Consider the following 24,762-nt stretch of genomic DNA (forward strand, 5'->3'; position numbering starts at 1 on the left):
TTCTCTTTTTCGGGGAAACACTTGGTACTCTTAGAGCGTATGTTGGGCATAAAGCACACCAGGAAACTAGCTTTCCCAGCGGGCACGTAATGGTTTCAAGAATAGTATGTGTATCTCAAAGCTCATGGGACTGTAAATGAGAGCCAGGCTGGGAATTCCAATGTACTAGGCAACCGTTCAAGCCATTTAGGGTAGAAAGCAGGGCAGAAATTAGGTTCTACTTTTTTCTTGCAGCATGTTAGATTTTTCTAAAGCATGATGATGAAATTAACCCCGGAAGACCCAATCCATCTGTTCTCTTACATCCATAAAATTGTCTACAAACTGCATTTTTTAGTAGAAATTGAATAATTTACTAACAACTTAGTTGCTGGTAGAGGAGGGTGGCTTGCATTTCCTCTTCACGGAAACAGCAAGAGCCAGCTGGGATCATTTATTCACATCCTATGAATTTTGTCTGCTTAAAAAAAATAAAGTCTCCCAGCAAGCACACCAACCCTGAAACCCATGTTCTAGCCACAGGGATGGACTCTCCCCTCCAGGGCTCTGCACTCCCCTCTGCCCGTGCTGTGGTTTGGCCGTTTACCTTCGTCTGTGAAATCCTGGCTTGAAAGCAGCCGCGTCCACACAGCCACCCGCATACTGTCCTCCCTTGTCAGCCGGGAGTAGACTGCTCACTCAACGTGCCTGCTTTCCCCTTGTCTGGTCACAGGTTCTGTGAGGAAGGAACCCACCTGGCTCTCTCGGGGGCTTGTGGTTGCTCACAGAAGGGACTCAGTATCTTGAATAAAAAAAGGAAACCCCTCAAAGACCAAAGCGTATTAAAGAATTGCTCCGATGCAACTTAACTTTAACATTTTATTTTGTGTAAAAAAGGGCAAATTTAGTGAATTATTTTCATCTTGTACACAAAGTTATAATTTTAATGCTTTTCACATCCATGCTGAAAATTTGCAGTTTGGTAAAAATGAAAGGAACATAAGTTTCTCTGAAGGAATTTTTCACGCCATTATATACACTTCGTGAGAAAGTCTCAAATACTTTCTCAGTGATCACAAGTTACCAAGAAAATAAAAGAGTAAATTTGTACAGATATTGATCTATGTATCAAATACATACAGAAGTGATGTAAAAACCTTATGCAGTTTACTTTGACCTCTGTCCTCAAAAGATTTGCCCAGGGACAGATGCTTTTCTTTTGTATAAATGACTGTGGCTTTATTTAAAATATGAAAGTCAAAGGAAGCAACCCAGTTTCATCACAGTATTTTTAAAATCCCTTCCCAATAGTAAAGGATCATTACCAAATATATAGCACCATAATACAAGTATTGATGGGAGAGGGTATTCACATCACGCAAAATTAATATAATAAAAACAAACAAACACTGAAAACCCGTGTTAGTATCCGTAGAATAAGAAGTTGATAACAGCTTTAGCTTTCCTCATACACAGCAAGGAAAAGGTTAAAGAGTTTAAACTACCAAAAAATCCCCAAATAATCCTAACAGGAAAAAAAAAATGGTAACAAACCCAAGGTCAGCAGTACACTTTGAACCGTAAGAGAGAAGGGGGCTATCGGGTTGTACAACCGGAGTTATGGCTAAGACGTCTATCTCCTCTGCACCAGCCTGTTTCTGTTCGGAAGCAGCAGGAGTTAGAGCCTGAACAACGAGGAGGGCTTCGGACTGTGTCTAGACCGTAGGAAGTCCTCGCCAACGTCTAACTGTTGGTCATGGGATCAAGATGAGAAACACTTCACGAACAGGCGGGACATTCGAAAGCACTCAGAGCCTGGTTTTGCCGTATGACTGGAAGCTTCGAAGATCTGGCTACAAATGAGCACTGTGCACAGAACCAATTACCAGGCTCCAAACCAGATCCCTCCTGGTTTACTCAGTTCCCCACAGAGCCCCTAAGCCCAGGGTACGGCCGAGTACGCCCTGCGGCTGGCTCCCTGGGCTCCTGTCACGGAACCGGAGCCTGACAACGAAGACTGTGGTAAGCCCTGCTTTGGAAGTCTTCTAGGCTTTACGTTTATGGGAAGATTCTTAAAAGCTGGAGATTTGGGAAGTGTGAGGATGTCACATTTACAGTAGGTCCCTCTCAGTAAGGTTGTTTAAGATAAATATCCAGTAATTTAACAGCTGAATTCACACATATTTGACACATGAGAATCAACTTGGCATTGATATGATCTGCATTTATGCCCCTAAAGAGTATTAAGAAATGTTGACATGCGATTCCATACATTCTTACACTATAAAGTAACAAATTTTACTTCCAGTAGCAACTACAAAACCTTATGCTATTAACCCCTCTTGCATAGAATGAGGTAAACCTGTGCGTATTACCAATGCTATTATTCCCAAAAGTAGAGCAATATTTTAGAAAATAAATTGCTGGTTTTTAATGTTCTATGCATTTTAAAATTCAAACAAAAATCTTACCTAAAATGGTCTCCTGGGGCTTTCCATTACCTTTTTTTTTTTTTTAAAGCATTCCATAGGCTGAAGGACTTTAGTAGAGGTTAATCATTTTGATTAATTTCTAATTAGCCCTACCTATATTCCAGAGGAGACGGCCAATGTTATCACTCTGAAGAGGCCAGGCTAAGACCCAGAAGCACTTCTAGAACAGATGCAATTAATTCCTGAGAGTTTAGTTTATGAACCTCACTGGTAAACGCTAGAGCTCTCTCATTCAGTCACAACTCAGAAAGTTAGAAAAAACGCAGAGAGCAAACCTTTCACCAATTTACCCTTGTATCCTCTTTTTTTTTTTTAAAGGAAGCCATGTGAATTTTAAAGTAGGGAATGTTTGAAATGGTCCAAATCAGTTATTACTGTTAAAATTAATTTTGAATACAATTAAAAGACAATTCATACTATATATATATATATTTATATATACGGAATTTTAAGAAAATTAAATTCTCTTTCAAATTAGTTTTTTTTTTAAACAAATCCAGGATAGTTAAAAGCAGAGCTGGAATGATTTTGAATTCTAAACTGATTTTTGGCTTTAAACAACTTTTGATTTGATTCTACTGGTAATACAGAAGAACATCTGTTTTGGGGTGTGGTTATACTAAGTATTATCTAACAGATGGAGGGAAATGGCAGAGAACTGATCAGAATCCCTCTTGTGGGGTATCTTTTAGTAAGGAAAAGAAAATGAACGAAGGACAATATTGCATTTTCCCCAACCCCTCAATGCGTAGACTGAGATCCTGTTTATCTTTGTCAACCATTCCAGTTTAACACTTTAGTGTTAGGATAATTTTAATCATTTTTTAATTAAAAGAGAACATATAAAAGTATCCAGAGTTCTTCCAGTTTCATATAGAACTCCAAATAAATCTTCACAGAATGAAAAACATTTCTGTACAAACATTTAAAATGGGCTGCAATAAAATGCCAGCAAGCAGAATTAATTACCCCTTCCATGATCTGTGTGGTGACGAACCCTCCATGAGAGGGGGGTTCAGTTGCATATTTCTGCAGCAAAGGAAGCTGGAGATGTGACTGGCCTAACTTCTAAAATCCCAAAATCTCCCAACAGGTACCAAAAAGGTTCATTTGTAATGACAGTTCATTTGCATTTACAACTATATCCTTCTTAAATCATTTCCTTCAATCCTGCTACCTAAACTTTAATCTTACCAAAAAGTTAGAATTTCAGTTGTTAACAATGCACATAAATCCAAACTTGGAAAATATTACAAAATTCTTTCAAAAGCTTCAAATACAACACAAAAATTGTCCATCTTTTATAAATTGAAAAATTTCCCCCCACGACTAAAATAGTTTCCCCACCCACCTGAAAAATCTGGAACTGAAATTTTCTATGTTTAGCAAAATGTCCCAGTAGAATAGCCCCGCTGTACAGCTCGAGTGAGTAGAAATCAGTCCTGTGTAAAATTCCTCCCCTCCCGCCCTCAGTTCTGGAACCCTCTCAGGGCTCCTGTTTGATGTAGAAGCTGGCAGAGCCGTTGCTTTCCTGATCAGATGCTCCTTGGAGGAAACTATAATCCTCTCCGTCTATCAACTCCTCCTTCAGCTGCAATGTAGTCACTGCATGAAAGAGATAAACGCATGGCATGTTATTAAGTGTTTCTGGAATATTCAGATTACTTTCCATCTTGAGGCTCCACCAACTTTATAGTTAGTAAGGCTTCTTCATGTCTTCAATAACTCTTTGAAATTCACCCCCTGAAGTACAAACATTTAATTCATTTTAATTTTCAAAGTATATCAGCAGTGAAGGAAAAGTTCCGTAAAGGAATAGTGAGCTACTGCGAGCTGGACCCTGCACGATGGACATTTTCAATGAAATGGTCAAGGTAATAGTGAGCACTAATTTGGCAAGAATAATTAGAATTTTTCTTATAGTGAAGTATTCACTTTTATGTCAAAGTCTATACAACAATGACCTATTTCTCACATGATTCCGAACTATAATATTTAAAATAAGTAACAACACAATAAATAGGACTTCAATGTAATCTCATTATTTCCAAGGAGTACCTTTATTAAAAAGACTCCCTGTAGAAAAATGATATAAATCTGATAATATTAAAATAGTACTATAAATAATACGAAGTATTCTATCATCAAGATGGATACTATGTGTATACAGAATTTACATATTTATAAAAACAAAAGATAAATCTGATATTAGATAAACATCTATGTTAAAACTAAAATCATGGAAAACTCGAATAATCATTTTAGGTAAAATAAAACTACTGACATTGGCAATGTGAAAATCACTGGTGCAGAACAGCGAACATTGCCAATGGCATCACCTAACAGCAGTCCTGCCGGAGTTCTTATCTGAGGACTTCCTTTTCCCCCTTTTCTTTTTTAAAAAAAATTTTAAGTAGGCTCCATGCCCAACAATGGGCTTGAACTCACGACCTTGAGATTAAGAATCGCATGCTCTACCGAGTCAACCAGGCACCCCAATGACTTCCTTTTTAATGGAAACAAACCAACAGTATAGGCAGTCCTCAATTTATAAATAGGTCCAGTAGGTCTTATTTCTGTGGACAATTGTTTTTCAGTTTCTAATATTTTCAGTGGGGTTTAGATTTCTTGACAGGCACTGAAGTCATGCTAGTAAGAATCCTCACGGACAGGAGGGAGTGCTCTTTCTAATGCATGGGCAAAGATGAAGAGAAAGAGACATTTTTTCTTTGCTGGGCCCAGGAGTGGTGTTGGGCAAAAACTTTAGGCTGTTTAATTCTGAGATTCTCCTATCTTTTTACTTCCCTATTTTTTAAATAAAAATGATCTCAGCTAGGTGCTAAAAACTAGTCTTAGTAACTACCAACCTCTCAGAGATGTGTCCAAGTTTCTTAAAAATGTTACTGTTTAACCGAAATTGAGCTGGTCAAATTCCAAATAACTGAAAGGATGGGTGATCTTGTATGCCAACAGTAATACAGACTGGAATCGAATCCCATGGTGAGCAGTGCTAGTTTTCTTCTCCGATTTCTTCAGCACACTGATGGGCTACATCAGAGGTCACAAACTGTGTCCCTCCCACTCCCTCGCCTGTGTCCCATGGTTCTTTTGAATGTGCCTGAATAATCTGAAACAAGAGACTTCACCTACGACCTGGGAAAGCAGGGAGACTCGGCAACAGGCGGCCAGCCCTGTCCAGGGGCTGTGCTCGGTGGGAACTCGCTGGCTGCTGTGCTCGGCGGCTGGGCAGCCTGAGCTCCCTCTGCCACGGTGCCTGCCCCGAATGTGTACGTGCAGCACGCGACTCACACTCACGCTGGCGTGCTGCTACTCCCTGAGGGAACCTGTCTGCTTCCAGGAGGCACTGGCTCCAGACAGAAAGTGCAAACTTTTTGTTTCTTCCATTATGGATCTTTTCATTACAACTGGAAAGAGAGGATGCGTACATATATGGAACGTAAATTGGGAACTGCTTATACAGAAAAAAAAGGTCAATTTATGAGAATCAGGACTCAGAGTATTCAGATGAATAGTAAGCCAAATAAGTTTTCATGAACCACTAACTAGACAGTGTCACCATGTGGAACAATATTAAAATGGTTACACTTTATTTTTATTTTTAAAAATTTCATTTATTTATTTTTGCGGGGGGGGGGGAGGGAGAGAACTTGCGCAAGCAGGCGGAAGGGGCAGAGGGAGAGGCAGACTCCCTGCTGAGCAGGGAGCCCAGGGAGCCCAATGTGGGACTCGATCTCAGAACCCTGGCACCATGACCTGACCCCAAGGCAGATGCTTAACCGACTGAGCCACCCAGGCGCCCTAAAATGGTTACACTTTTAAAGTCAAATAGTACAGTCACAGAAAAATATTTTCTGTCCTGATCTTAGTTACAAAAGATTTGTTCCAAAAATAGTGGTCTTTGGGGCGCCTGGCTGGTTCAGTCCGCAGAACATGTGACTCTTGATCTTGGTGTTTTGAGTTCAAGCCCCACGTTGGGTGTAGAGGTTACTCAAAAAAAACAAAAACAAAACCACCTTAAAAAAAAATCTTAAAAAAATAGCTGTCTTTGACATCTTATTTAATAATTTAAAGAATAATCTTTTGAGAGATGTCAGTTCATTTCATTTTACTTTGGTACTTGTTTTGGTAATGGTGTTAAAAAATTTCATAGCCCAAAGACAGAAAAGTGAATACACTATGCCTATAATAATAGCAAAACAAACACGAATCAGACTGTTGAAAGTCAAAGCAAACAAGACTGTGCAGTTATTTTCTTTATAAAAAAGTACTTGATATAATTAAAAACGCTTTTATGGAGAGTATCAAGTATCTAATAGTTATCCTTCAAATCTAACCAACACACATTAATTGTTAGGGACATTTGAACAATACCATGAAAATAAACACATGGAAAAAAAACCCCCCAATTTCATTAAAGGTGCAGTACCCACGATAAAAGGTTGGTTGAAACAGTATCTTGTTATAGGATGGTCAGATGGCTATATGAATGAGAAAAGAACTCCTGCGCTTCAAGACCAGACATGTTCCATTCAAACCAATGTTGTTCTGTTTCGTTTTTTGAAATTAAGAAAGGTAAGTTGAGATTGTAAACAGTTCTGAAACTATTTGCATTTACTACTAACAACAAATTTCCGGATTATGCTTCTATGCATGTTAAAATATGAAAACAATGTGCTTAAAAAAAAGTAACTCAAGATAAAGGTGAAACGTTCACTCAGATGTGGAATGGTTCCATGCAAAGTTTCACTGTTTTCATGGAACCTAAAATAAAGCCTGTCTGGTATCTTCACGCTAATCATTTCTCTTTTCCAGGCCTTATTCTCAATGAATGATGGATGAAATAAAAAAGACCCTGTGGCCGAATGTCAACTTCCATGCAAGTGCATTTTCTGAGCTCCATTTTTAAAAAGAAGTCACTTTGTGGACTCTAATCACTAACATTTCAGGAGATAAACTAATGGAAATCATGTTTTCCTAGCTGGGGAAGTCCATAAATAATAAATTCCCAGTGGCTAATCAAACTGCAGCTTTCAGGTAGTTAGGACAGGAATGCAGTCCCCATACGGCTTCAGCAGAGTAGGATCACACCACGTCCCACGAGATGGGTCCCTGGATGAGAACTACAGACAGTGGTGGAAGAAGGGCATCATGTAAGAGACCCCCTGGTTTCCGTCCCATGCGTCTACTCTGAGTTCGTGGGTTTTGCCAATCCTAGAAGTTTTATTTTACATGAATCAGTCATCTCTCACCGAACACGACACACGCCTTCTAAAGTAGTCTAATGCTTAAAGAAAACACCTAAAATCCAATAAAAATTCAAACATATTCAGAGCTCACAATGTCTACAGGTAATGACTTAGGTTAAGGAAGACTATGTCATAAATAACAAGTACAAAAACAAAGTCAGAGACACAAACAAGAAAAGAAATTGAAATGTTCTTAAGACTTTGAACGTTTTTCCACTAAGGAGCATATAAACTTACATTTGTAGTCCTAACCTATTTTTTATACAAAAAAGGCATAGTAATTTCCTCTAGATACAAGGATATCAGAGTGGTCGTCAGAAAGGCTTAGACTAGGGAGGATGAAGATAACCTAATACACCGATGGGGAGGCAAATGCTAAAAAGAACACATCTTAGAAGGCAAAAAACAAAAAATAAAAAACAAAAAAACCTCCAAAAAACAAAAACACACAACCACAAAAAAAGGCCAAAAAACCCCCCACAAAAACCAAAACCCCAAAAAACTTCAGGTAAAAAGGCATTATCAAACAGAGGAAGAAAAAGAAAACAGAGCTAGGTATTAAGTCCCATCAGGGTTTTCAACACACAAGAGGCATTCTGAAGACTACCGATTAAATAAAACCACCGAGTTTAAAAGCAACAGCTTGGATACGGCAGAACATATGCCAAGGCCTGTACGACTCTGGCCGTGAAGCTGTCTCTCTGTACTCATGTCTGACGTTCATCACATGCAAGTAAAGCCTTTCTGATACTCTATGATAATACATTTGCTCTTAGCAATTACGAAGGGCAAAACCTTTTGCAGTTTTCCTTACAATCTACTAGCTTGGCCAAACCAATTAAATTTAAATTAAATGTCACTTACTGAATCAGTGTAAATATAGAAACATGAAGTTATGGGAATGAATTTTACTCACATTCAACACCAAAACTGTACAAGTATTTATCTCCAAGTTCATGTCATTCAACTACAATGGTGGTCACACTGTTACCACCAGAACCCAAATTCCATAGGAACGCAAAACACATCCTTCCTAGTGAGTGAGAGACGAAAAGCTTCGTCTTTGGGTCTGATTAATCAGGCTGATCCCTAATAGTGTATTTCTCCCCCAGGTCACACCACATGGAATTCTGTGATGAAAAATGTTCAACTATTTTAATGCAACCATGGAACAGTACAAGCTGTCTCACAATTCAATCAACTGAAATGATGAGCTTTACCCTAAATTTGAGGCTCAGAAGTGGTTTAAAAGAAAATAAAAATCCCTCCCTGATGATTCAACTTAGTGAAGTGACTACCAAGGACTAGTGAAGATGAAGTTTTTAGTTGAAAGGAAAAGAAAAATTTAATGAGTCAGCATCTGTCATGCCGGACCATGCTTTGTCTCCCGCCGCCCGACCCAGACTTTCACCCCCTGTAGTACCTGAGGTGCTGATGTGACTATTACCTGTTTTGAGGCTGGGACTGAACTCTCGGCTAGTGCTGGGAGGTGGGAAGGCCTCCGGGGCTGTCTGTGCTGGAAGGGTTCGATATGGAGGAGGAGTCAACTCTTCGTCACCAGAGAAGCTCCTCCGCACCCCACCTGTCATGGGCAGGCTCGACAAACTGACAGGCTTCTTCCCAACTGGCATCTTCCTCTCTAAATATCAAGTCAAACTAAAGTAAGCTTTTACTTACATGTGTGGTAAGAAAAGTGCATTATAACTAGGAAAGACTGTGTTGCATAGGATACTCTGAAAAGAGAACCAACTATGCAAGGTCTGTATTTCTGAAAACAAGGAGTGTGAGTGTGTGTACGTGTGGCGGTGTATGTTTGGGATGAATGATGGGGGAGATTATTTCTGGTCTCTGAGAGTCTGGTAATCCTGGTTCCTGGCTCTTAATTTAAAATACAACAAAGCATTGCACGTGGCTGGTCCAGTCAATGGAGCACACGACTCTTGATCTCGGGGTTGTGAGATCGAGCCCCACATCTCGGGGGTGTAGAGACTACTTAAAAATAAAATCTTAAAAAAAATGAAAGAAAATACAACAAAGCAAAATGAACTACCTAGAACATTTAGTGTGGAGAACAGCTGGCTAACTTCAAGAAAATTTTATCTTGAGGGGGTGTGAAAATCTAATGGAAGAGAGAGAAGATTTTAAAACCCTACCTGGGGGTAGCATTTCACTGCCCACGTAAGGCCAAACGTTGGCTTTTGGGGAGAATCAAAGAGCTGAATAAATGTATTATCTGGGTGGAAGGATTTTACTGATATGAAATGTGCTCCCCTACCTTTCGGTTTACAATCCAGTCTTTTAGAAAACACTTATAATTCTTACTCTGAAAAGCATTTCTACAATTTACAGCTTGTTGCCTGCAAGTACTTAAGCAATCTAATTTCTTTTGAAACATCTTTCGGTTATAGTTTTCTTAAGCAAACATAGGCCTGCAAAGACTCATACGATGCTTTCACCAGCAAAAAAAAGTACTCTAAACTTTGCAAATACTGAACCAGCATATTGCATTAGTCAGGTTGAAAGCTGAAGGATACTTACATATCTCTGGGACTCTAAATTATATCTGTTTTCTTCCAGAGCATACAAATGACGAAGGCAAGAGCAATCAGAAATTATGCTTCACGAAATCAGGACTAAAAGATAAATCTAAGTCAGACAGTATTCCTATGTGTATGTAAAATGGTCTGGAGACTAAGCGAGTAGTGAGTACACATTCAACTATCAACGGCCAAACCCAAATCACGTGCAGCAAATCATTTAGACTTTTCCTAATGTACGACACACTCTCCACTACTTATCACAGCCCCTGAAGATGGTTCAGAAATTGGTGTGCTGCGTTTCCTGCTCTAGAGTTACTAAACCTTGAAAAAAATAAGGCTTTTCAGATGGGCTAGAGCACATGCATACAACTGTCCATCTGATCCTCTTGGCAGAACATTATCATTATTCAGAAGCACTCGTTAATTGTTATCCCTTTATAGCATGAACACAGATCACTGCAAAACAAGCTAGAACAATGAAGCTGATCAACTACTTCTGTTAAAAAACAAAAACACAAAACCACCAAACAAAAGACAACACTACCAAAGAACACACCAATGGATGATTTTGGGTACAAAAAGACCAAAGAGCTAGAAGATGAAACCACAGAGCCAGAATATAATAATCTCCAGGCAAACTTAAAACAGAAGAGTTCGTGGCTGATCTGCTAATGACGCTGTATGCAATGGATAAATTAGGTTTATGGACCCCAAATTCTTTCTTATTTGGGCAAGTCAAGTTTTGCAGGAAAAATGTCTAATGAACTATTCGGTGAGCAATACAAAAACAATAAAAGGAAAAGAGAGTTACAGTGAAGACTGCTGCTTCTTCATTATATGGCACTACAATTCCTTATCCTCAATTCCAAAATTCACAGTTTTCCTGTAAAACCTTGGCAACAAAACTGGACCTCACTTGGTGATAACTATTTATAATCTTTATTTGGCCTATTTAATGTAAACATTTACATATATTTTGCTTCAGAAAATGTGCCAGAGTCTGCAAGGGGTGTTACATAATATATGTACACACACTATACTTCTTTTCTAAAATCTGAAAAATTCTGAATTCCAAAATACATCTGGTCCTAAGGGTTTCTAATAAGGGACTGTGGGCTCATAGCCCTTTTCCTTCCTATGTCCAAAGGACAGCTTAAGGGCATGAGATGATGCCATAATATTAAGAGCTATTGCAACGTTACAGTTAAAGAACGTGGTATATATTTACAGCCAAATTCATTTTCCCAGCTAATCCAGAAATGTGGTACTATTAAACATCACTAAAAACTGGCATATTGATATTATTATCTCATTAGTTTCATACTTCTTCCCATGTCCCTGGCCCATTAACTCAAAATCGTTAAACCCCTTAAGCTGGAAACAAACACATAAAAAGTCACATTGAGGGAGGCATGTGAACTGAGCACACAATGCTCAGAAATTCTAAAAAATATGTCATGGAGTAATAAATGTTCTTAATTCAACACCCTGGAAAGAAAATTCTGAATCTCGGTCTTGTCCGATAGAAAGTGAAAAGCCACGCTAAGGCAGCCCGTGCTACCCAACCTCAGAGAAAGCTCAGTGATCACACGGTCTATGGTTAGTCCCCTGACAAAGCCGCCGCGTGAACTTTTCTTCCTCATTTCCAGACACATGGGGATTACTTTGCTCTGCCTAGTAATGTTCTCTAAGGTTCTTTCAGGTGAATGTCAAACTAGCAAGCAGCTAGTGGGCAAAAGAACTGGATAAACCGGGAGGCCTACACCTCTGATATAAAAGAGAGGGTGAGAGAAAGGCCTGGAGGTTATCAGTGTTGAGGCTGACGTGGGTTTCATGCCCGGAGGACACGAGAGCACCACGGCAGTGGGTGGTAGAAGTTTTTAGTCCTCCAGTGAAAAAAAATCTATAGACAAATGACTGTAATCAGAAAGTAAGGGTATATTTGATTCTTCATGCTGCTTCAGTCTCTCGGTTGTTAATGAGACAGATTGACACTTACTTGAACATATGGCAAGTCAGCTGGAAAAATCTGTTTTAGTTTTAATCCTCAAATGTACTTTTTACTTTTAAAAGTATCTTTTTTATAAAAATAATCTTATCTCAGAATGAATATTCCACGACAAGTGTCGTGAAGAGAAAAACCTGTGGCTTCCCATGTGTGTCGGGGGAAGATTTTAAGAGAATCAAATAGAGCTATCAATATATTCTATATTATTTTGGCTATTAATGCCAATAACCATTCACTGTAAGAAAAAATAATATAGAAAGCATATTTAGAAAAAAATTTTTAAGCCTGATTTTGTTAGCCATCAACTTGAATTTCTTATAAATCTCATTCTAGAGAGTTTTGTTTTATAAGGATGGGTTTCCTAGGCTCTAAGTCTGTTGTAAATATCAAGTACTTCCCTTTTTAAAGTTTTATAAAAAAGATTTAAAAAAAGAATTTTCAGTAGGTTTCCATATTATCTCAAGAACTATTTGTACTCTATTTTTTACCATATGTATGTTTTAAAATATTACGGCGAACATTTTTCCTGTCCACTAAAATATGTTTCTCATTACTGAAAAGGTTTGCCTTTTATGGCATACTGCACCTTTAAGCAAAATACAAAATGCACAGTCATCGGCTCTCACAAGGGGTACTAGCTTTTGTGCAAGAATGCTGTGACCCCGATTGGTTAACAACTTAGGAAATGTATATAAACACCATGTGGTGACCCACTTTTCTTATGTCCTTTGTATTGCTGGGACTTAGCCTTTTTCTTCTGTTTTGATGAACCTGATTGGCTTTCTCTTGACGCTGAAAAATAAAAGGGAAAATTGGTACCAGATAAGCATTGTGAGCACACAACTCTAGATGCAACTTAGATGAATTATCTTTACCAAGACCATTATGCTTATAAAAAGTACAGGATGCTTGGAAAACAAGGGTGCTAGTTACTGTAAAACCCATGATACCAGACAGATTCCACTAGTCATTCAATAAGCACTCTTTATATATCAATACATTTTAGCCTCTAATTTCAAACTCATTAGAACAAGTCTAGCTGCATTTGGAGGGTGCTCTTACTGCGGTGTTTCTGTCTAGAGTCATTATGTAACTGACTACTGGGTTCACACTGCTGTGGCACTCATGGTCTCAGTCTGTGATAGTGCTGTGGAGTCTTAAGATCTTACCTGGCAACCAATCAGACAAAGGTATATTCTTGTCCTGTGAGCTCACAAGATGACTTATGTGAAACAGTCCTCTGGAGAATTGCTGATTTTTACAAAAGGACACCTTTTCTGTATACCAACTTACACTGTGATGCCGGAGGCTGTAGCTGATATCCAGTTAACTGACACCACCCTACAGGATAGAGGTCAGGGGACTCACAGTCTACCCACTGATCATACTCTTCTTCCCATCCGTCAAAATGTATCCTCAAGAGACGGTGAATAATTCGAGTTACTGTGGCTACGCATATTAACCGTGGCTCCATGAGATCTACTGCTTCTAATTTCATTCCTACACGAAATCCGTGATTTGGAACATCCTGACAGAGAGAAGCCAAACATTAGCACTGGTGAAAAGAAGAAGGCATGAGTCCACTACCACCAAGAAAGAGGGGGAAAAAAAAAAAAAAAGCAGTGTAACCAAACAACCTAATTTTAAACCAAAAAAAATCACAAACAATTCTTTAATTATTAAAATATATGAAGGTGAAGTATTTAAGAACTAGTTAGGAAATGTATTCATTTCTATTTTACTCAGATTAAAAATGAAACAAAATTTGAAAACAAGCTTCATATCCTAGGTAAAGAAAATATACTGTTTTATCACTATATATTTGTTTGTTATTAATCTCCATTAAGAAATCCTAACATAAAGCAAAGACATTTTGATCAACAATGATTTGCATTTGTAAGGCATCAAAAAAATTCCATGTAATTATTGTGCCATTATTTAAATTTACCTTATTAAATAGTTTTACTGGTGCTGCAATGGAGCCAGTTTCCCTGAGGTAGTCAAACCATTTAAAAGGAAGTTTTGTGTAACCTGAAAAACACACCTGATTTAACTAGCAGTTCATTTAAAATTAGCAAAATATTAAAATGTAGATAAAAAGTTAACTTAGTACACACTAAGATCTCAGATTTTAGGTTATATAATAAACTTTTACCTCTTGCTCTAATACTGTCGAATGCAATCATTCTTCCATGTTATCAGGATTTTCTTTCATTTCTAGACAGACACAGGTGCACCTGCTTACCTAATGCAAAAGTGTCTCTTTCCTGTCTACTACAAGAATTTCAGACTTTTGCTTTTAAAATCCTAGGCTTAGGACAGTCTAGCATTTAATACCTCACAGTAATGTTTTTTTTTCTTTGCAAGAAAGAAAACTGGCTGGGCAAATACTAGTTTTACAGACCTCTGTTTTTATTTTTTTCCTCTTCTTAAGAGAAAAACCCAAGGCTTTGATATTGAAATTAGGAAAGACACTGGTTAAGCCTTGAGAGCTATTTAAGGTTATGCCTTATTTTTTTTTTTTAAAGCCACATGATACTCCAAAGATGGAAACTTGCTCTCCCTCAAAGGCTTTAGCCTGTATCTATTTTTAACATAAGTTTATGTGTGCATACATCACCATCTCAACAGGGCTAAGAGAATACCAATTCATATTATAAAATGTACAGATACTCAGGAAAATTCTATACTAATATAATTTATTAAAGCTAGCTAGAATACAGCGTTTTATATTTTTAGAGCACTCCACAGCTCTTGTTGTGTATATGTATGTTTATATACATGGACACACATATTATAGGTTCACACAGCAGAAAATCCAGGGCTGTGTTAAATGATGTAAGTAGACACCATGTAAAAAGAAGGCAAGGATAAAGACCCAAATACATGTTAGGATGAAGTACCTCTAGGTGGAGTAAGTTCAATCATGTTAATTTCACAGAAACCAACAGGGAAAATAGAAGGGGAAGTTGCATGATAACAGAACCAGTCAGATCCATCTGCTGCTTCTGAGCCATCGATCCCAATCATCAGGAATCCATCAGCCAGCACCTTTTAAAATTAAGAGAATTCCAAGTATGTGAAATTAGATACCACTATTATAAAAGCGATCCTTTAAAATAAGTGACATTCTAAAAGAAAGGAAAATCTATTACATAAAGGTCTCTTAAAGTGAAAAATGCTTCTTCACTGAATTACGTTAGTAACTGAAGCGATAATGAAAAACCTCCGAAGACTGCAGTGTGTACCAGAACAAAAGCAGGGTTACACAGAAGTGACTTCGGAGGTCTAGGACAAACAGTGCCTTTGCCAGTGGCTAAGGTGCTGGCTGCTGTGGCCCCATGAAACAGGGCTGAGTGCTCCTCTCCAGTTAAACTGTCTTGTCTCGGCGAGGCTCGGAGTCTCATTCAGCGTAATTTTACTTCTTTCCTTCTGATACAGCACACAGAGGAGTTTTTCCAAACCTTTCCCAGCTTCGTCAAGTCTCCGCTCTACCGCTCTTATGCTGCACACACCCATGCTATTGTATAAGAGAAACTAAGGCCGCCCCCATATTCCTTTCTTTGCACCCCGACTGTTGTAAGATGTAGTACCCTACCCCCCAAGACAAACTTTTCCATCTTATCCTATTACCGCTGGTACTTTGCTCCAAAAAACACTATTTCTTTCTTTTTTTTTTAAAGATTTTATTTTTATTTATTCGACAGAGATAGAGACAGCCAGCGAGAGAGGGAACACAAGCAGGGGGAGTGGGAGAAGAAGAAGCAGGCTCATAGTGGAGGAGCCTGATGTGGGGCTCGATCCCATAACGCCAGGATCACGCCCTGAGCCGAAGGCAGACGCTTAACCGCTTTGCCACCCAGGCGCCCCAAAAAACACTATTTCTTATACTCTAATGTGTCCCAATTTCCATTACATTAAAAATATTTAAAAATACTTTTTTTTTTTTTGAAACAGTTCACACTCACAGAAAAGGGACAAGAACAGTACAATGAACTCCTAAATACTTCACTCAGAGACCCACTGTCAGGTATATACTGTGAAGTCCTTGCAGTCTGATTTCTGTCCTGGTCCTACTAAAATGCTAAAATCACCAGTGACTAAGTTTGTCAAATCCAGTGCCTTTTCCCCAACACGTACCATCCTCAAACGTCAGCCACCCTGAAGTATCCCATACCTGCTGACTACTCTCAACTTTCTGAAACGTTTTCTCCCAGACTCTCATTACATTACAGTCCACTGAACTGATCTCATCTCTCCTGTCTGGTGATGTTCCTGTTGGTACCGTCCTTTCACCTCCAACCCTTACATATTTGACGTTGGCCCTTTCCTTTCTGTTTTGGCGATGTCACCTACGCACATTGCTTCAGTAACCGACCTCCACGCTCACAACTCCTCTAGTTCTATTGGGAGCTTTGTCTCCCTTGCAGGGTCTTAGTCCTGCCTTCTCCCCTGTGCGTGCTAAACACACCTTCTCAGAGTCCATGCAGGGTGTCAAAGCCAGTTTCAAAGGTAAGCAAGCACCAGGTCCGAGGACTCCCTCTAAAGTCAGTCCCTCTATCTGTGCCATGAACTCTCTCTCCTCTACCCTGAGAACACTGCTTTCAGGCTTCCTCTCTGGACATTTCCCATCTTACACAGCTTAACTATTCTTTGTTATGACCTCCATTCACATAAGAAAGCTCTTCCAACTTAGCTGATCACCAGAGCAAGCTCAGATGGCCTGACCAAGTATTCAAAACCTGCATGAGCCAGCTCCTGGGCGGCTCTGTCAGTTAAGCATCTACCTCTGGCTCAGGTCATGATCTCCGAGTCTTGGGCTCCTTGCTCAGTGAAGAGCCTCCATTTCCCTCTCCCTCTGCCCACCCCCCCCAACCCATGCTGTCAAATAAATAAATAAAATCTTAAAAAAAAAAAAAAAAAAAAAAAGAACCGAAGCCTGCATGACCTGGTTGCACATCATCTTTTAGTTTCTATCCCCAAAGTGCCTTTCTCCTAGTTGTTTCTTCTATGTTGGATACGCACAGTAACTATCTCTTCAAGCTTAATAGCTTTGCCTACACCTTTGGGATGGGCTACCCTCACCCACATGGGATTCCCTTCCCCTTTTCTAACTGCACTGACTAGAGTAGGGACTAATATATAACCTTTAGCGGACCAAGCCAGAGGCTCGGCTCAGCCAGAATCTCTCTCAGGATTAGGATTAATAGACACTGAGACTGTTGTCAAGTCATGGGCTGGAGCTAGAACTGAAAGCCTATCATATAGAACGGAGCTAGTGGCCACACATGAGTGAGCAGAACTCCAACCCCAAGAGTGAAAGACAAGTGGCAGAGACTCAGAGCACAGATGGGACAAAGAGGCTTGGAGAAGTGGAGAAAATTCCACTGGGTTTATGGCTTTCAGGTTCTCATCCCTGTGTCCTTGAATGTCTAGGACACTGCCTTGGCCTTAGGGTAACTTTCCTAAAGCTAACTTGAGTGGGTTTCTCTTCCTTACAAAAGAAAAGCCTTGGCCAGAATACTCAGTGAAAAGTTTTTTTGGGGGGGGGAGGAGGGTAGAGTGAGCGCATGTACAGGGGGAGGGCGGCGGGGGGGGGCAGTGGAGGGAGAGAAAATCTTAAGCAGGCTCTGCGTGTGGAACCTGACACAAGACTTGATCTCATGACCCTGAGGATCACGGCCTGAGCCAAAATCAAGAGTTGGACGTTCAACCGACTGAGCCCCCCAGGCGCCCCACAGTACAACTTGTTTGATGTGTACTGTGTGAACAACTTGTCTGTTCCTCAACCTGGCCTGTGCTTTCCTATCTTGATGCTTTTGTGCACATTCTCTTTCTACAACAGTTTCCTCCTGGCATCTCTGCTGGGCTGTTTTTCCCAATCCTCAAGGTAACGTTTTCAAATATTTTCTCTTCTATAAAGCTTTCTCTGATTCTCTGAGACAATGTGATCTCTCCTTCATTTGAATTCCAATAGTACTGAGTACCTTTCTTAAGTCATAGCTGATCCTGAATCAAACTTCGTCTTATATATCTTACCTTGTTCCACAAGACAGTAAGCTTTTTTGAGTACAAACCAATGGCCCTCGTTCCCCAAACTGACTATCAGAATCACTTAGAGAATTGTATCTTTTTTGAACAAATACATTATCGTATGTAATACTTCTTATGATTCTGATTGAGTAGGTCACAGAAATCTATGTTTTATTTATGTATTTATTTTTAAAAGTAATTTTTTTTTTTTAGATTTTATTTATTTGAGAGACAGTAAGGGACAGAGAGAGAGAGAGCGTGGGGAGAGAGGTAGAGGCAGAGAATCTCAAGCAGACTCCGTGCTGAGCATGGAGCCCAACATGGGGCTCAATCCCATGACCCTGAGATCATGGTCTGAGCTGAAACCAAAAATTGAACGCTTAACCAACTGAGCCACCCAGGCACCCTGGAAATCTGTTTTAAATCATAGTAGGTGATTCTGATGACTAGTGAGGTAAAGCGGAAGAACATTATCTTAGAGCTGGTCTCTAGCTGTGTGACCTTGAGCGTAAGAGCCTTGGACATGGCAGCAATCATAACTGTTTTTAATTCTTTTGGCTCAAGGCTTTAAACTGGATTGAAATGCAAAGCACAATTTAAGCTATACCCTTATGTAAACAGACTCTGGATCAGTGATTCTTTTTTTTTTTTTTTTTAAAGATTTTATTTATTTATTCGACAGAGATAGAGACAGCCAGCGAGAGAGGGAACACAAGCAGGGGGAGTGGGAGAGGAAGAAGCAGGCTCATAGTGGAGGAGCCTGATGTGGGGCTCGATCCCATAACGCCGGCATCACACCCTGAGCCGAAGGCAGACGCTTAACCGCTGCGCCACCCAGGCGCTCCTGGATCAGTGATTCTTAACCATGGGTGTACTGGAGAATTACCTGGGGACTTAAAAAAAAAAAAAGGAAGTGCTAGGGCCCCCCAGCAGACTGATGAAATTAGAACAGGGATGAGGTGGGCACTTAAGAGGTCTGGTCACCTGTATTTTTTTAAGTTCCCCAGGGTATTCTAATGCCTACTTGAATTGAGAGACACTCTTCTAGATCTTTTCATAAAAACAGCTTCAGGAGAGAGGGAAAAAAGAAGAAATGGGGGCGCCTGGGTGGCTCAGTTGTTAAGCGTCTGCCCTGAGCTTGGCTCATGATCCCAGGGTCCTGGGATTGAGTTCCGCATCGGGCTCCCTACTCAACTTGAAGTCTGCTTCTCTCTCTGCTTGCTGCTCCCCCTGCTTGTGCGCGCTCTCTCTCTCTGTCAAATAAATAAATGAAACCTTAAAAAAAAAAAAAAAAGGAAGAAATAAAGTACTACCAAAAGAAGAAAAAAGTACAAAAGGAAAAAAAAAAACAGGAAACTAAAGATAAACTTGGCCTTGTTACAACTCTGTGCTGGATTAGCTCTGAACAGGAAGTAAGTTAAATAGATATTCTTCCTCTAACTCAGAATATATACCTTCATAAATAAAGCCAGCAAACTCAAGATGACAATCTTAACAACAAGCTATATAAAAACTTATGAAAACTGAAGTTTGTTTTACTAGTATCCTTCTCCCCAGTGAAGATCCAGATACATACCTTTTATGTCAGAATGAATATGTTGCCTCCTTCTCCTATTACCTTAAACCCAGTTTTCACAATTGCATTTCTATATTTGAAAACCTATAGTCTTACCTTTCTAATAGTCGCGACACATATTGTGGAAAGATTTAATGGGTCTATAGCTTCCAATTTCATTCCTTCCTTGAACCATTCCCCACTCTGGTCTACTTCTTTTACCTAAAGAATTACATGAAAGCACATCCACTGTTACAAATGTTATCATTTTAATAATTAAAATATTACCAATTTGAAAATGCTTATCAGATGAAAATACCAAATACCTTCTCCTACCTACCTAATATTATAACTCAAACTTCCGTCAGAGAATAGAGAGAATTCAGGCAAATAGACAGAATTGCAGAATAATTATAATCAATAGTTGTGACACCTATGAATCACAAGGTCTTAATCCTTTTAAGTGAACAAATGTAATTGTGATTTCCATAATGTTAGGAAAAAACCCACAACCCTCTTTCAAACCTAATTTACAAATGAGGGTTCTTATAAAAACTTCTTACCTTAGCAAATAAATGTGGTGGTGTATCAAAATGTCCATCCTGTTTCTTTGTAATATCTACAAGGAAAAGTTACATACTAATCTGTCAGCATTTGTGAGAAGACCAAAAACCACGTTTCTTTGAAGGTTTCAAACTCACAAGGTATGTATACTCTAGAACATGGCAGAAATACATGCCTTCTACATTTATGGTGAAAAATATCCTCTAACAGTCTCTCTTCAGAGTCCATGTGCTATTAAATACATTCGGAATGCTGGTAATTCCCTAGTTAGGGAATCACAACTTAGGAGGTATGCTTTAATGTGTTCAGTATTAAGTCTAACCACATTTAATCTTGCTCTTTTGATTAGACCTGAATGCAAAGGGAAAGGCTACCTTTAGATCTTTCAAATGGGCTGGCTGGGAAAAGTGTAAGACAACAAATGTTGTTGTGACCAGAAGTGCATTCTATTTGAATTGAAACAAGCAGAAGGAACATAAAGGAGTCAGGACCCTCCTATGCTCGTGTGAACCTTCCCTATCAAGGTGGAATGAGCAGCCCAGACAACTAGAATGCTACTTCTGGTCTCTGCTATTCTGTAGAGAAAAAATAAGCAAGTAGTGCAATTTTGCCTCCATGCTGTTTTCCACAGGCGGTCTTGTCACCGGTGCTTACCGGATCTCTTGAATCGATGGCCTATGCTTCGAGACCAGCCGATAGGGTGGATCAGCGGGCTGTGCATATGACACCAGAAGTCATCTGTTCTATCTTCACTTTCTTCGTACACTAGTCTCAATCTTCCTCCGATTACACTTTCCACCACTGCCACTCGTGTGCGACACAAATGCCTCTTGTCAACCACTTCCACTCTCATGCAAGGTTTGAAAGGGTACTGCATACTCTCTGTAACCTTCAACAAAAGCAGACAAAAACTGTTCGGCATTCATGGCAAAGGTTTACAAATGATTCCAACATCGCACCATTAAAAATACGGAGTGCACTTGACATTTAACTAGACCGTCTGGCTCACTAAATTAAAACAATTCCTTAAAAAACTTCCAGGCTATTTCTTTTTTAGAACTCTTAATTGACACTTCAGTCCTTTCTAAGATCCTGTCTTTACCTTCTGTGAGAAATCGGGAGGAAGTGTTTTGGCACCAGTAAGTCGTTTCACTAGAAAAGCTTTCCAGTTTGTATACTTATGCTGAATAGCTAAAACAAAAGAAATAACCAGTTACACTTTAGCAAAGAGTAGAAGTGCTTCATCAACTATTTTTTTTTAAACCACAACAATTTTCCCTGCAATTCAGAGTATTAAGGTTCTGCAGAAGAGTAACAAAAATAGAGAAGACAAGTATATCTTGCCAGCATATAAGTTACGTGAAACCAGAAAGTATTATTGTAATGTTGACATCACTTGAATATTACTGTGTGTGACACTGCACGGAAGTACACGTATTTTAATTACAGTAGGGGTAAAGAGGCCGCTTACTTCTAGGAGGGACAAGAGGTTTTCCACTGGCTGCACACCAGCCAACCGGATGGATGTCAGAGCCACAGACATTGCACCAGAAGTCCAGCCCAGGGTCATTTTCAAATCCTTCATATCTTAAAAGGGCGTTGTAACCTGAAACCAACAAACCCATCACCACATAATAAGAAAATGAAATGAAAGAGAAGAGGACCTAGCTGCTGGCACTGGGTGCCAGATGTTAGCGTGCACCCCCAGTAGAATCCCGTGTAGGGCGTGTAAGCAGACAGACGGCTGCGCCCTTCCCCACTCCCCCAACTCTGAGACTGAGTTAGCAGAACTGGGGGCAGTGTGAGAACAGGCATTTCTAACAAGTCCCCAGGTGAAGCTGCTGCTACTGGTTTACCGATCAAACTGTGAGAACCGTTTGTATAATGTCATTAGTTTAACTGTTTTCAGAGCATGGCTTCCCCCCTTTTAATGTATTTTAATTTTACCCCCCGTTTCTTCAATTCTAGAAAAGAAATTCTCACTGGAAACAGGGGTGGGGAAAGTTCTATCAGAATGTGTAGTTTTGAAAATAAAAGAAAAAAGGTTATGGTAAGTGAGTAAAACCTTGTCAAGTTACAGAAATCCAGTTAAAGTAACATTTCAAAGAAAGTGCTTTGTCTAGCTGATTGATGACCAAATATTTTTGGATAATTTGGATGTAGCTACCTCAAGAGTCTAATTTTTTTCTGTCCTATTTTTTTGGAAATAAAATGTGAAAATGGTAAAAAAAAATTCAATAAACACAAATAAAAAGTATGTGAAAGGACTTAAAGACTGTACGTACTAATAAGCAAACGTGAAGCCTTCCCTCTTAGAAAGAACAAAAAAAATGTATGATCTATCCTGTGTATAATTTAATAAACCTTCTGTTGGTAGCAGATTACAATTTAATTTAAGGCCTTCAGGGGAATAAAACAGGCCCAACAAACTTATATTCCAGGCAGGGAGCTAAGTTCAGTCAGCATTTTTATGTGTTAGGATCTATGATGAAAATTTATAGCATTAAACCTTTAGTTTTAAAATTCAGGAATTCACAGAATAATTCATGAGTTTGCCAACTGCTGCTGAGCTCTTAGCTCATGATTAACATCAGGCTCAATTCTAAAACGTCATTAAAGTGGCTTAAAATAAGATCTGTGATGCAATTAGATAAAATCGAAATGTAAAACTGGAAATGGAAGGGAGAAATAATTCTTGGATATTAAACACATTGATCTTTAGAGCTATTTAAATGCAACTGGCTCAAACATCTAGGACAGAAAATACGTTGTTTTAAAATATGGGGTAGAGAACAATGCAAGCATTGAGGGAACGCTGTACAGCTGGGGGATGTTTCAGGAAAAAGCTGGGAACTGAATTGGGTAAAATGTCTGTGCAAAGGCACTGAGGTGATAACATGCTCTGTGAGGGAGGAGGGAGAACTCGCCTCATCAGAACACGGATAGCATTTCTGTTGGGAAACAATGAAAACTTTGGCCAGTGGTCTATGGAGCAACTCGTCAATAGCTATGAATGTCGACCATCTCGATTCTTTAAGGACAAAGAAGCGATTAAAGATGCTTGAGCAGACAAAAAAAAAAAAAAAAAAAAAAGATGGCTGAGAAGAAAATAGCAGATCATCTTTAGTAAATCAAGTCTGTCAGCAGTACATAGTGAGCTGTGCGCAGGGTGTTCGGGGGAGAATGGCTGGAGAGAGGAATAGAAAGAGTAGGATGCATTAGATACCTCTGACTAATTTAAGGACAACTTATCTGAGTGGCTGCACCCCCGACCCCTGCCACCCGATAAAGTACTCAGTGCCCTACCGTACCGCTCACTGAGCGCCTCATCATAAATGCAGTCAGCATTTGGCAGATGGCAGCTCACGGGATAAACGAGGTCTCATACTTCTGCACATCACCTGCCCATAGTGTCCAACACAGTACATACCTAACGCAGTTATGTGATGAGCAATAGGTAACAAGGACTAGGGTACATAGAAAGCAGTGGGAATGAAGAAAAAGAACCCAAGATACATGAAATTATCAACACTAGTTTACTTTTGGTATTATGGACCTTATCACTCTTCTTAGCACCTCAATTTTTTGTTACTTTTCAAAGTATTCCCTGTATCAGAGTTTGGCAAACTACATAACGGCCCACAATCTGGCCTACTGCCTTATAGTCTGCCATTTCAGAATGGTTTTACATTTTTAAATGGTTGAAAAAAATCAAAGGAAGAGTAACATTTCATGAAACGTGACAGTTATATAAAATTCAAATTTCAGTGCTCGTAAATGAAGTGTCCCTAGCACACAGCCATGCCTACTCATTTATGTATTGCTACGGCTGATTTCTCGCTACGATGGTTGAGCTGAGGAATTGTGACAGAGACTGTACTGCTCACAAAGCTAAAAGTATTTACCGTCTTATTTTTTTATAAAATTTTTTTTTGCTAACCTCTGCCCTTTTATCGTATTTATCATTTACTCGGCAACAGCTGGGAAATTTACAAATACGCTTTCTTACAAGTTACAAAAACATACTGGCATTTTCTGGTAAATTATTACGTGTGCTTTCACCTGCTAATTTTACAATTCCAGCAATCCAGAAGACTTTGGTAGGTAGGCTGCAGTCTGTATTGGGAACTTCTACTCTCACATTTTCTGAGATATCACCCCAGCAGGTCCCCATAGGTGCCTGTCATATAAAAATTATTAAGTTATATTATTAACATAAAGTCCAAAACACATTATTTAAAATAAGCATTCCCATCAATAACAGACATGTTAAATAAAAAATGCCATTTAATTCATTCATTTTTCTCTAAAAATAGTTACTTTC

General features: G+C 39.2%; 1 protein-coding gene across 4 annotated transcripts in view; it reads right to left on the minus strand.

Moving 5' to 3' along the window:
• Positions 1 to 844: 844 nt before the first annotated feature.
• MBTD1 (mbt domain containing 1) overlaps positions 845 to 24,762 on the minus strand; it is a 66,447-nt gene continuing 42,529 nt past the window's right edge. For all 4 annotated transcript variants that reach the window (XM_008687880.2, XM_040640849.1, XM_008687873.2 and 1 more), the window contains exons 7-17: positions 24,501 to 24,618; positions 21,910 to 22,044; positions 21,541 to 21,629; positions 21,093 to 21,327; positions 20,438 to 20,493; positions 19,992 to 20,096; positions 15,190 to 15,337; positions 14,235 to 14,317; positions 13,580 to 13,814; positions 13,001 to 13,078; positions 845 to 4,076 (exon numbers count right to left, since the gene is read on the minus strand). In XM_008687880.2, coding sequence (XP_008686102.1) covers positions 3,958 to 4,076; positions 13,001 to 13,078; positions 13,580 to 13,814; positions 14,235 to 14,317; positions 15,190 to 15,337; positions 19,992 to 20,096; positions 20,438 to 20,493; positions 21,093 to 21,327; positions 21,541 to 21,629; positions 21,910 to 22,044; positions 24,501 to 24,618 — 1,401 coding nt within the window. In that variant the 3' untranslated portion in view covers positions 845 to 3,957. The remainder of the gene's footprint in view (positions 4,077 to 13,000; positions 13,079 to 13,579; positions 13,815 to 14,234; positions 14,318 to 15,189; positions 15,338 to 19,991; positions 20,097 to 20,437; positions 20,494 to 21,092; positions 21,328 to 21,540; positions 21,630 to 21,909; positions 22,045 to 24,500; positions 24,619 to 24,762) is intronic.

Source organism: Ursus maritimus, unplaced genomic scaffold (genome assembly GCF_017311325.1).
Source record: "Ursus maritimus isolate PB19 unplaced genomic scaffold, ASM1731132v1 scaffold_24, whole genome shotgun sequence".
NCBI lineage: Eukaryota > Metazoa > Chordata > Mammalia > Carnivora > Ursidae > Ursus > Ursus maritimus.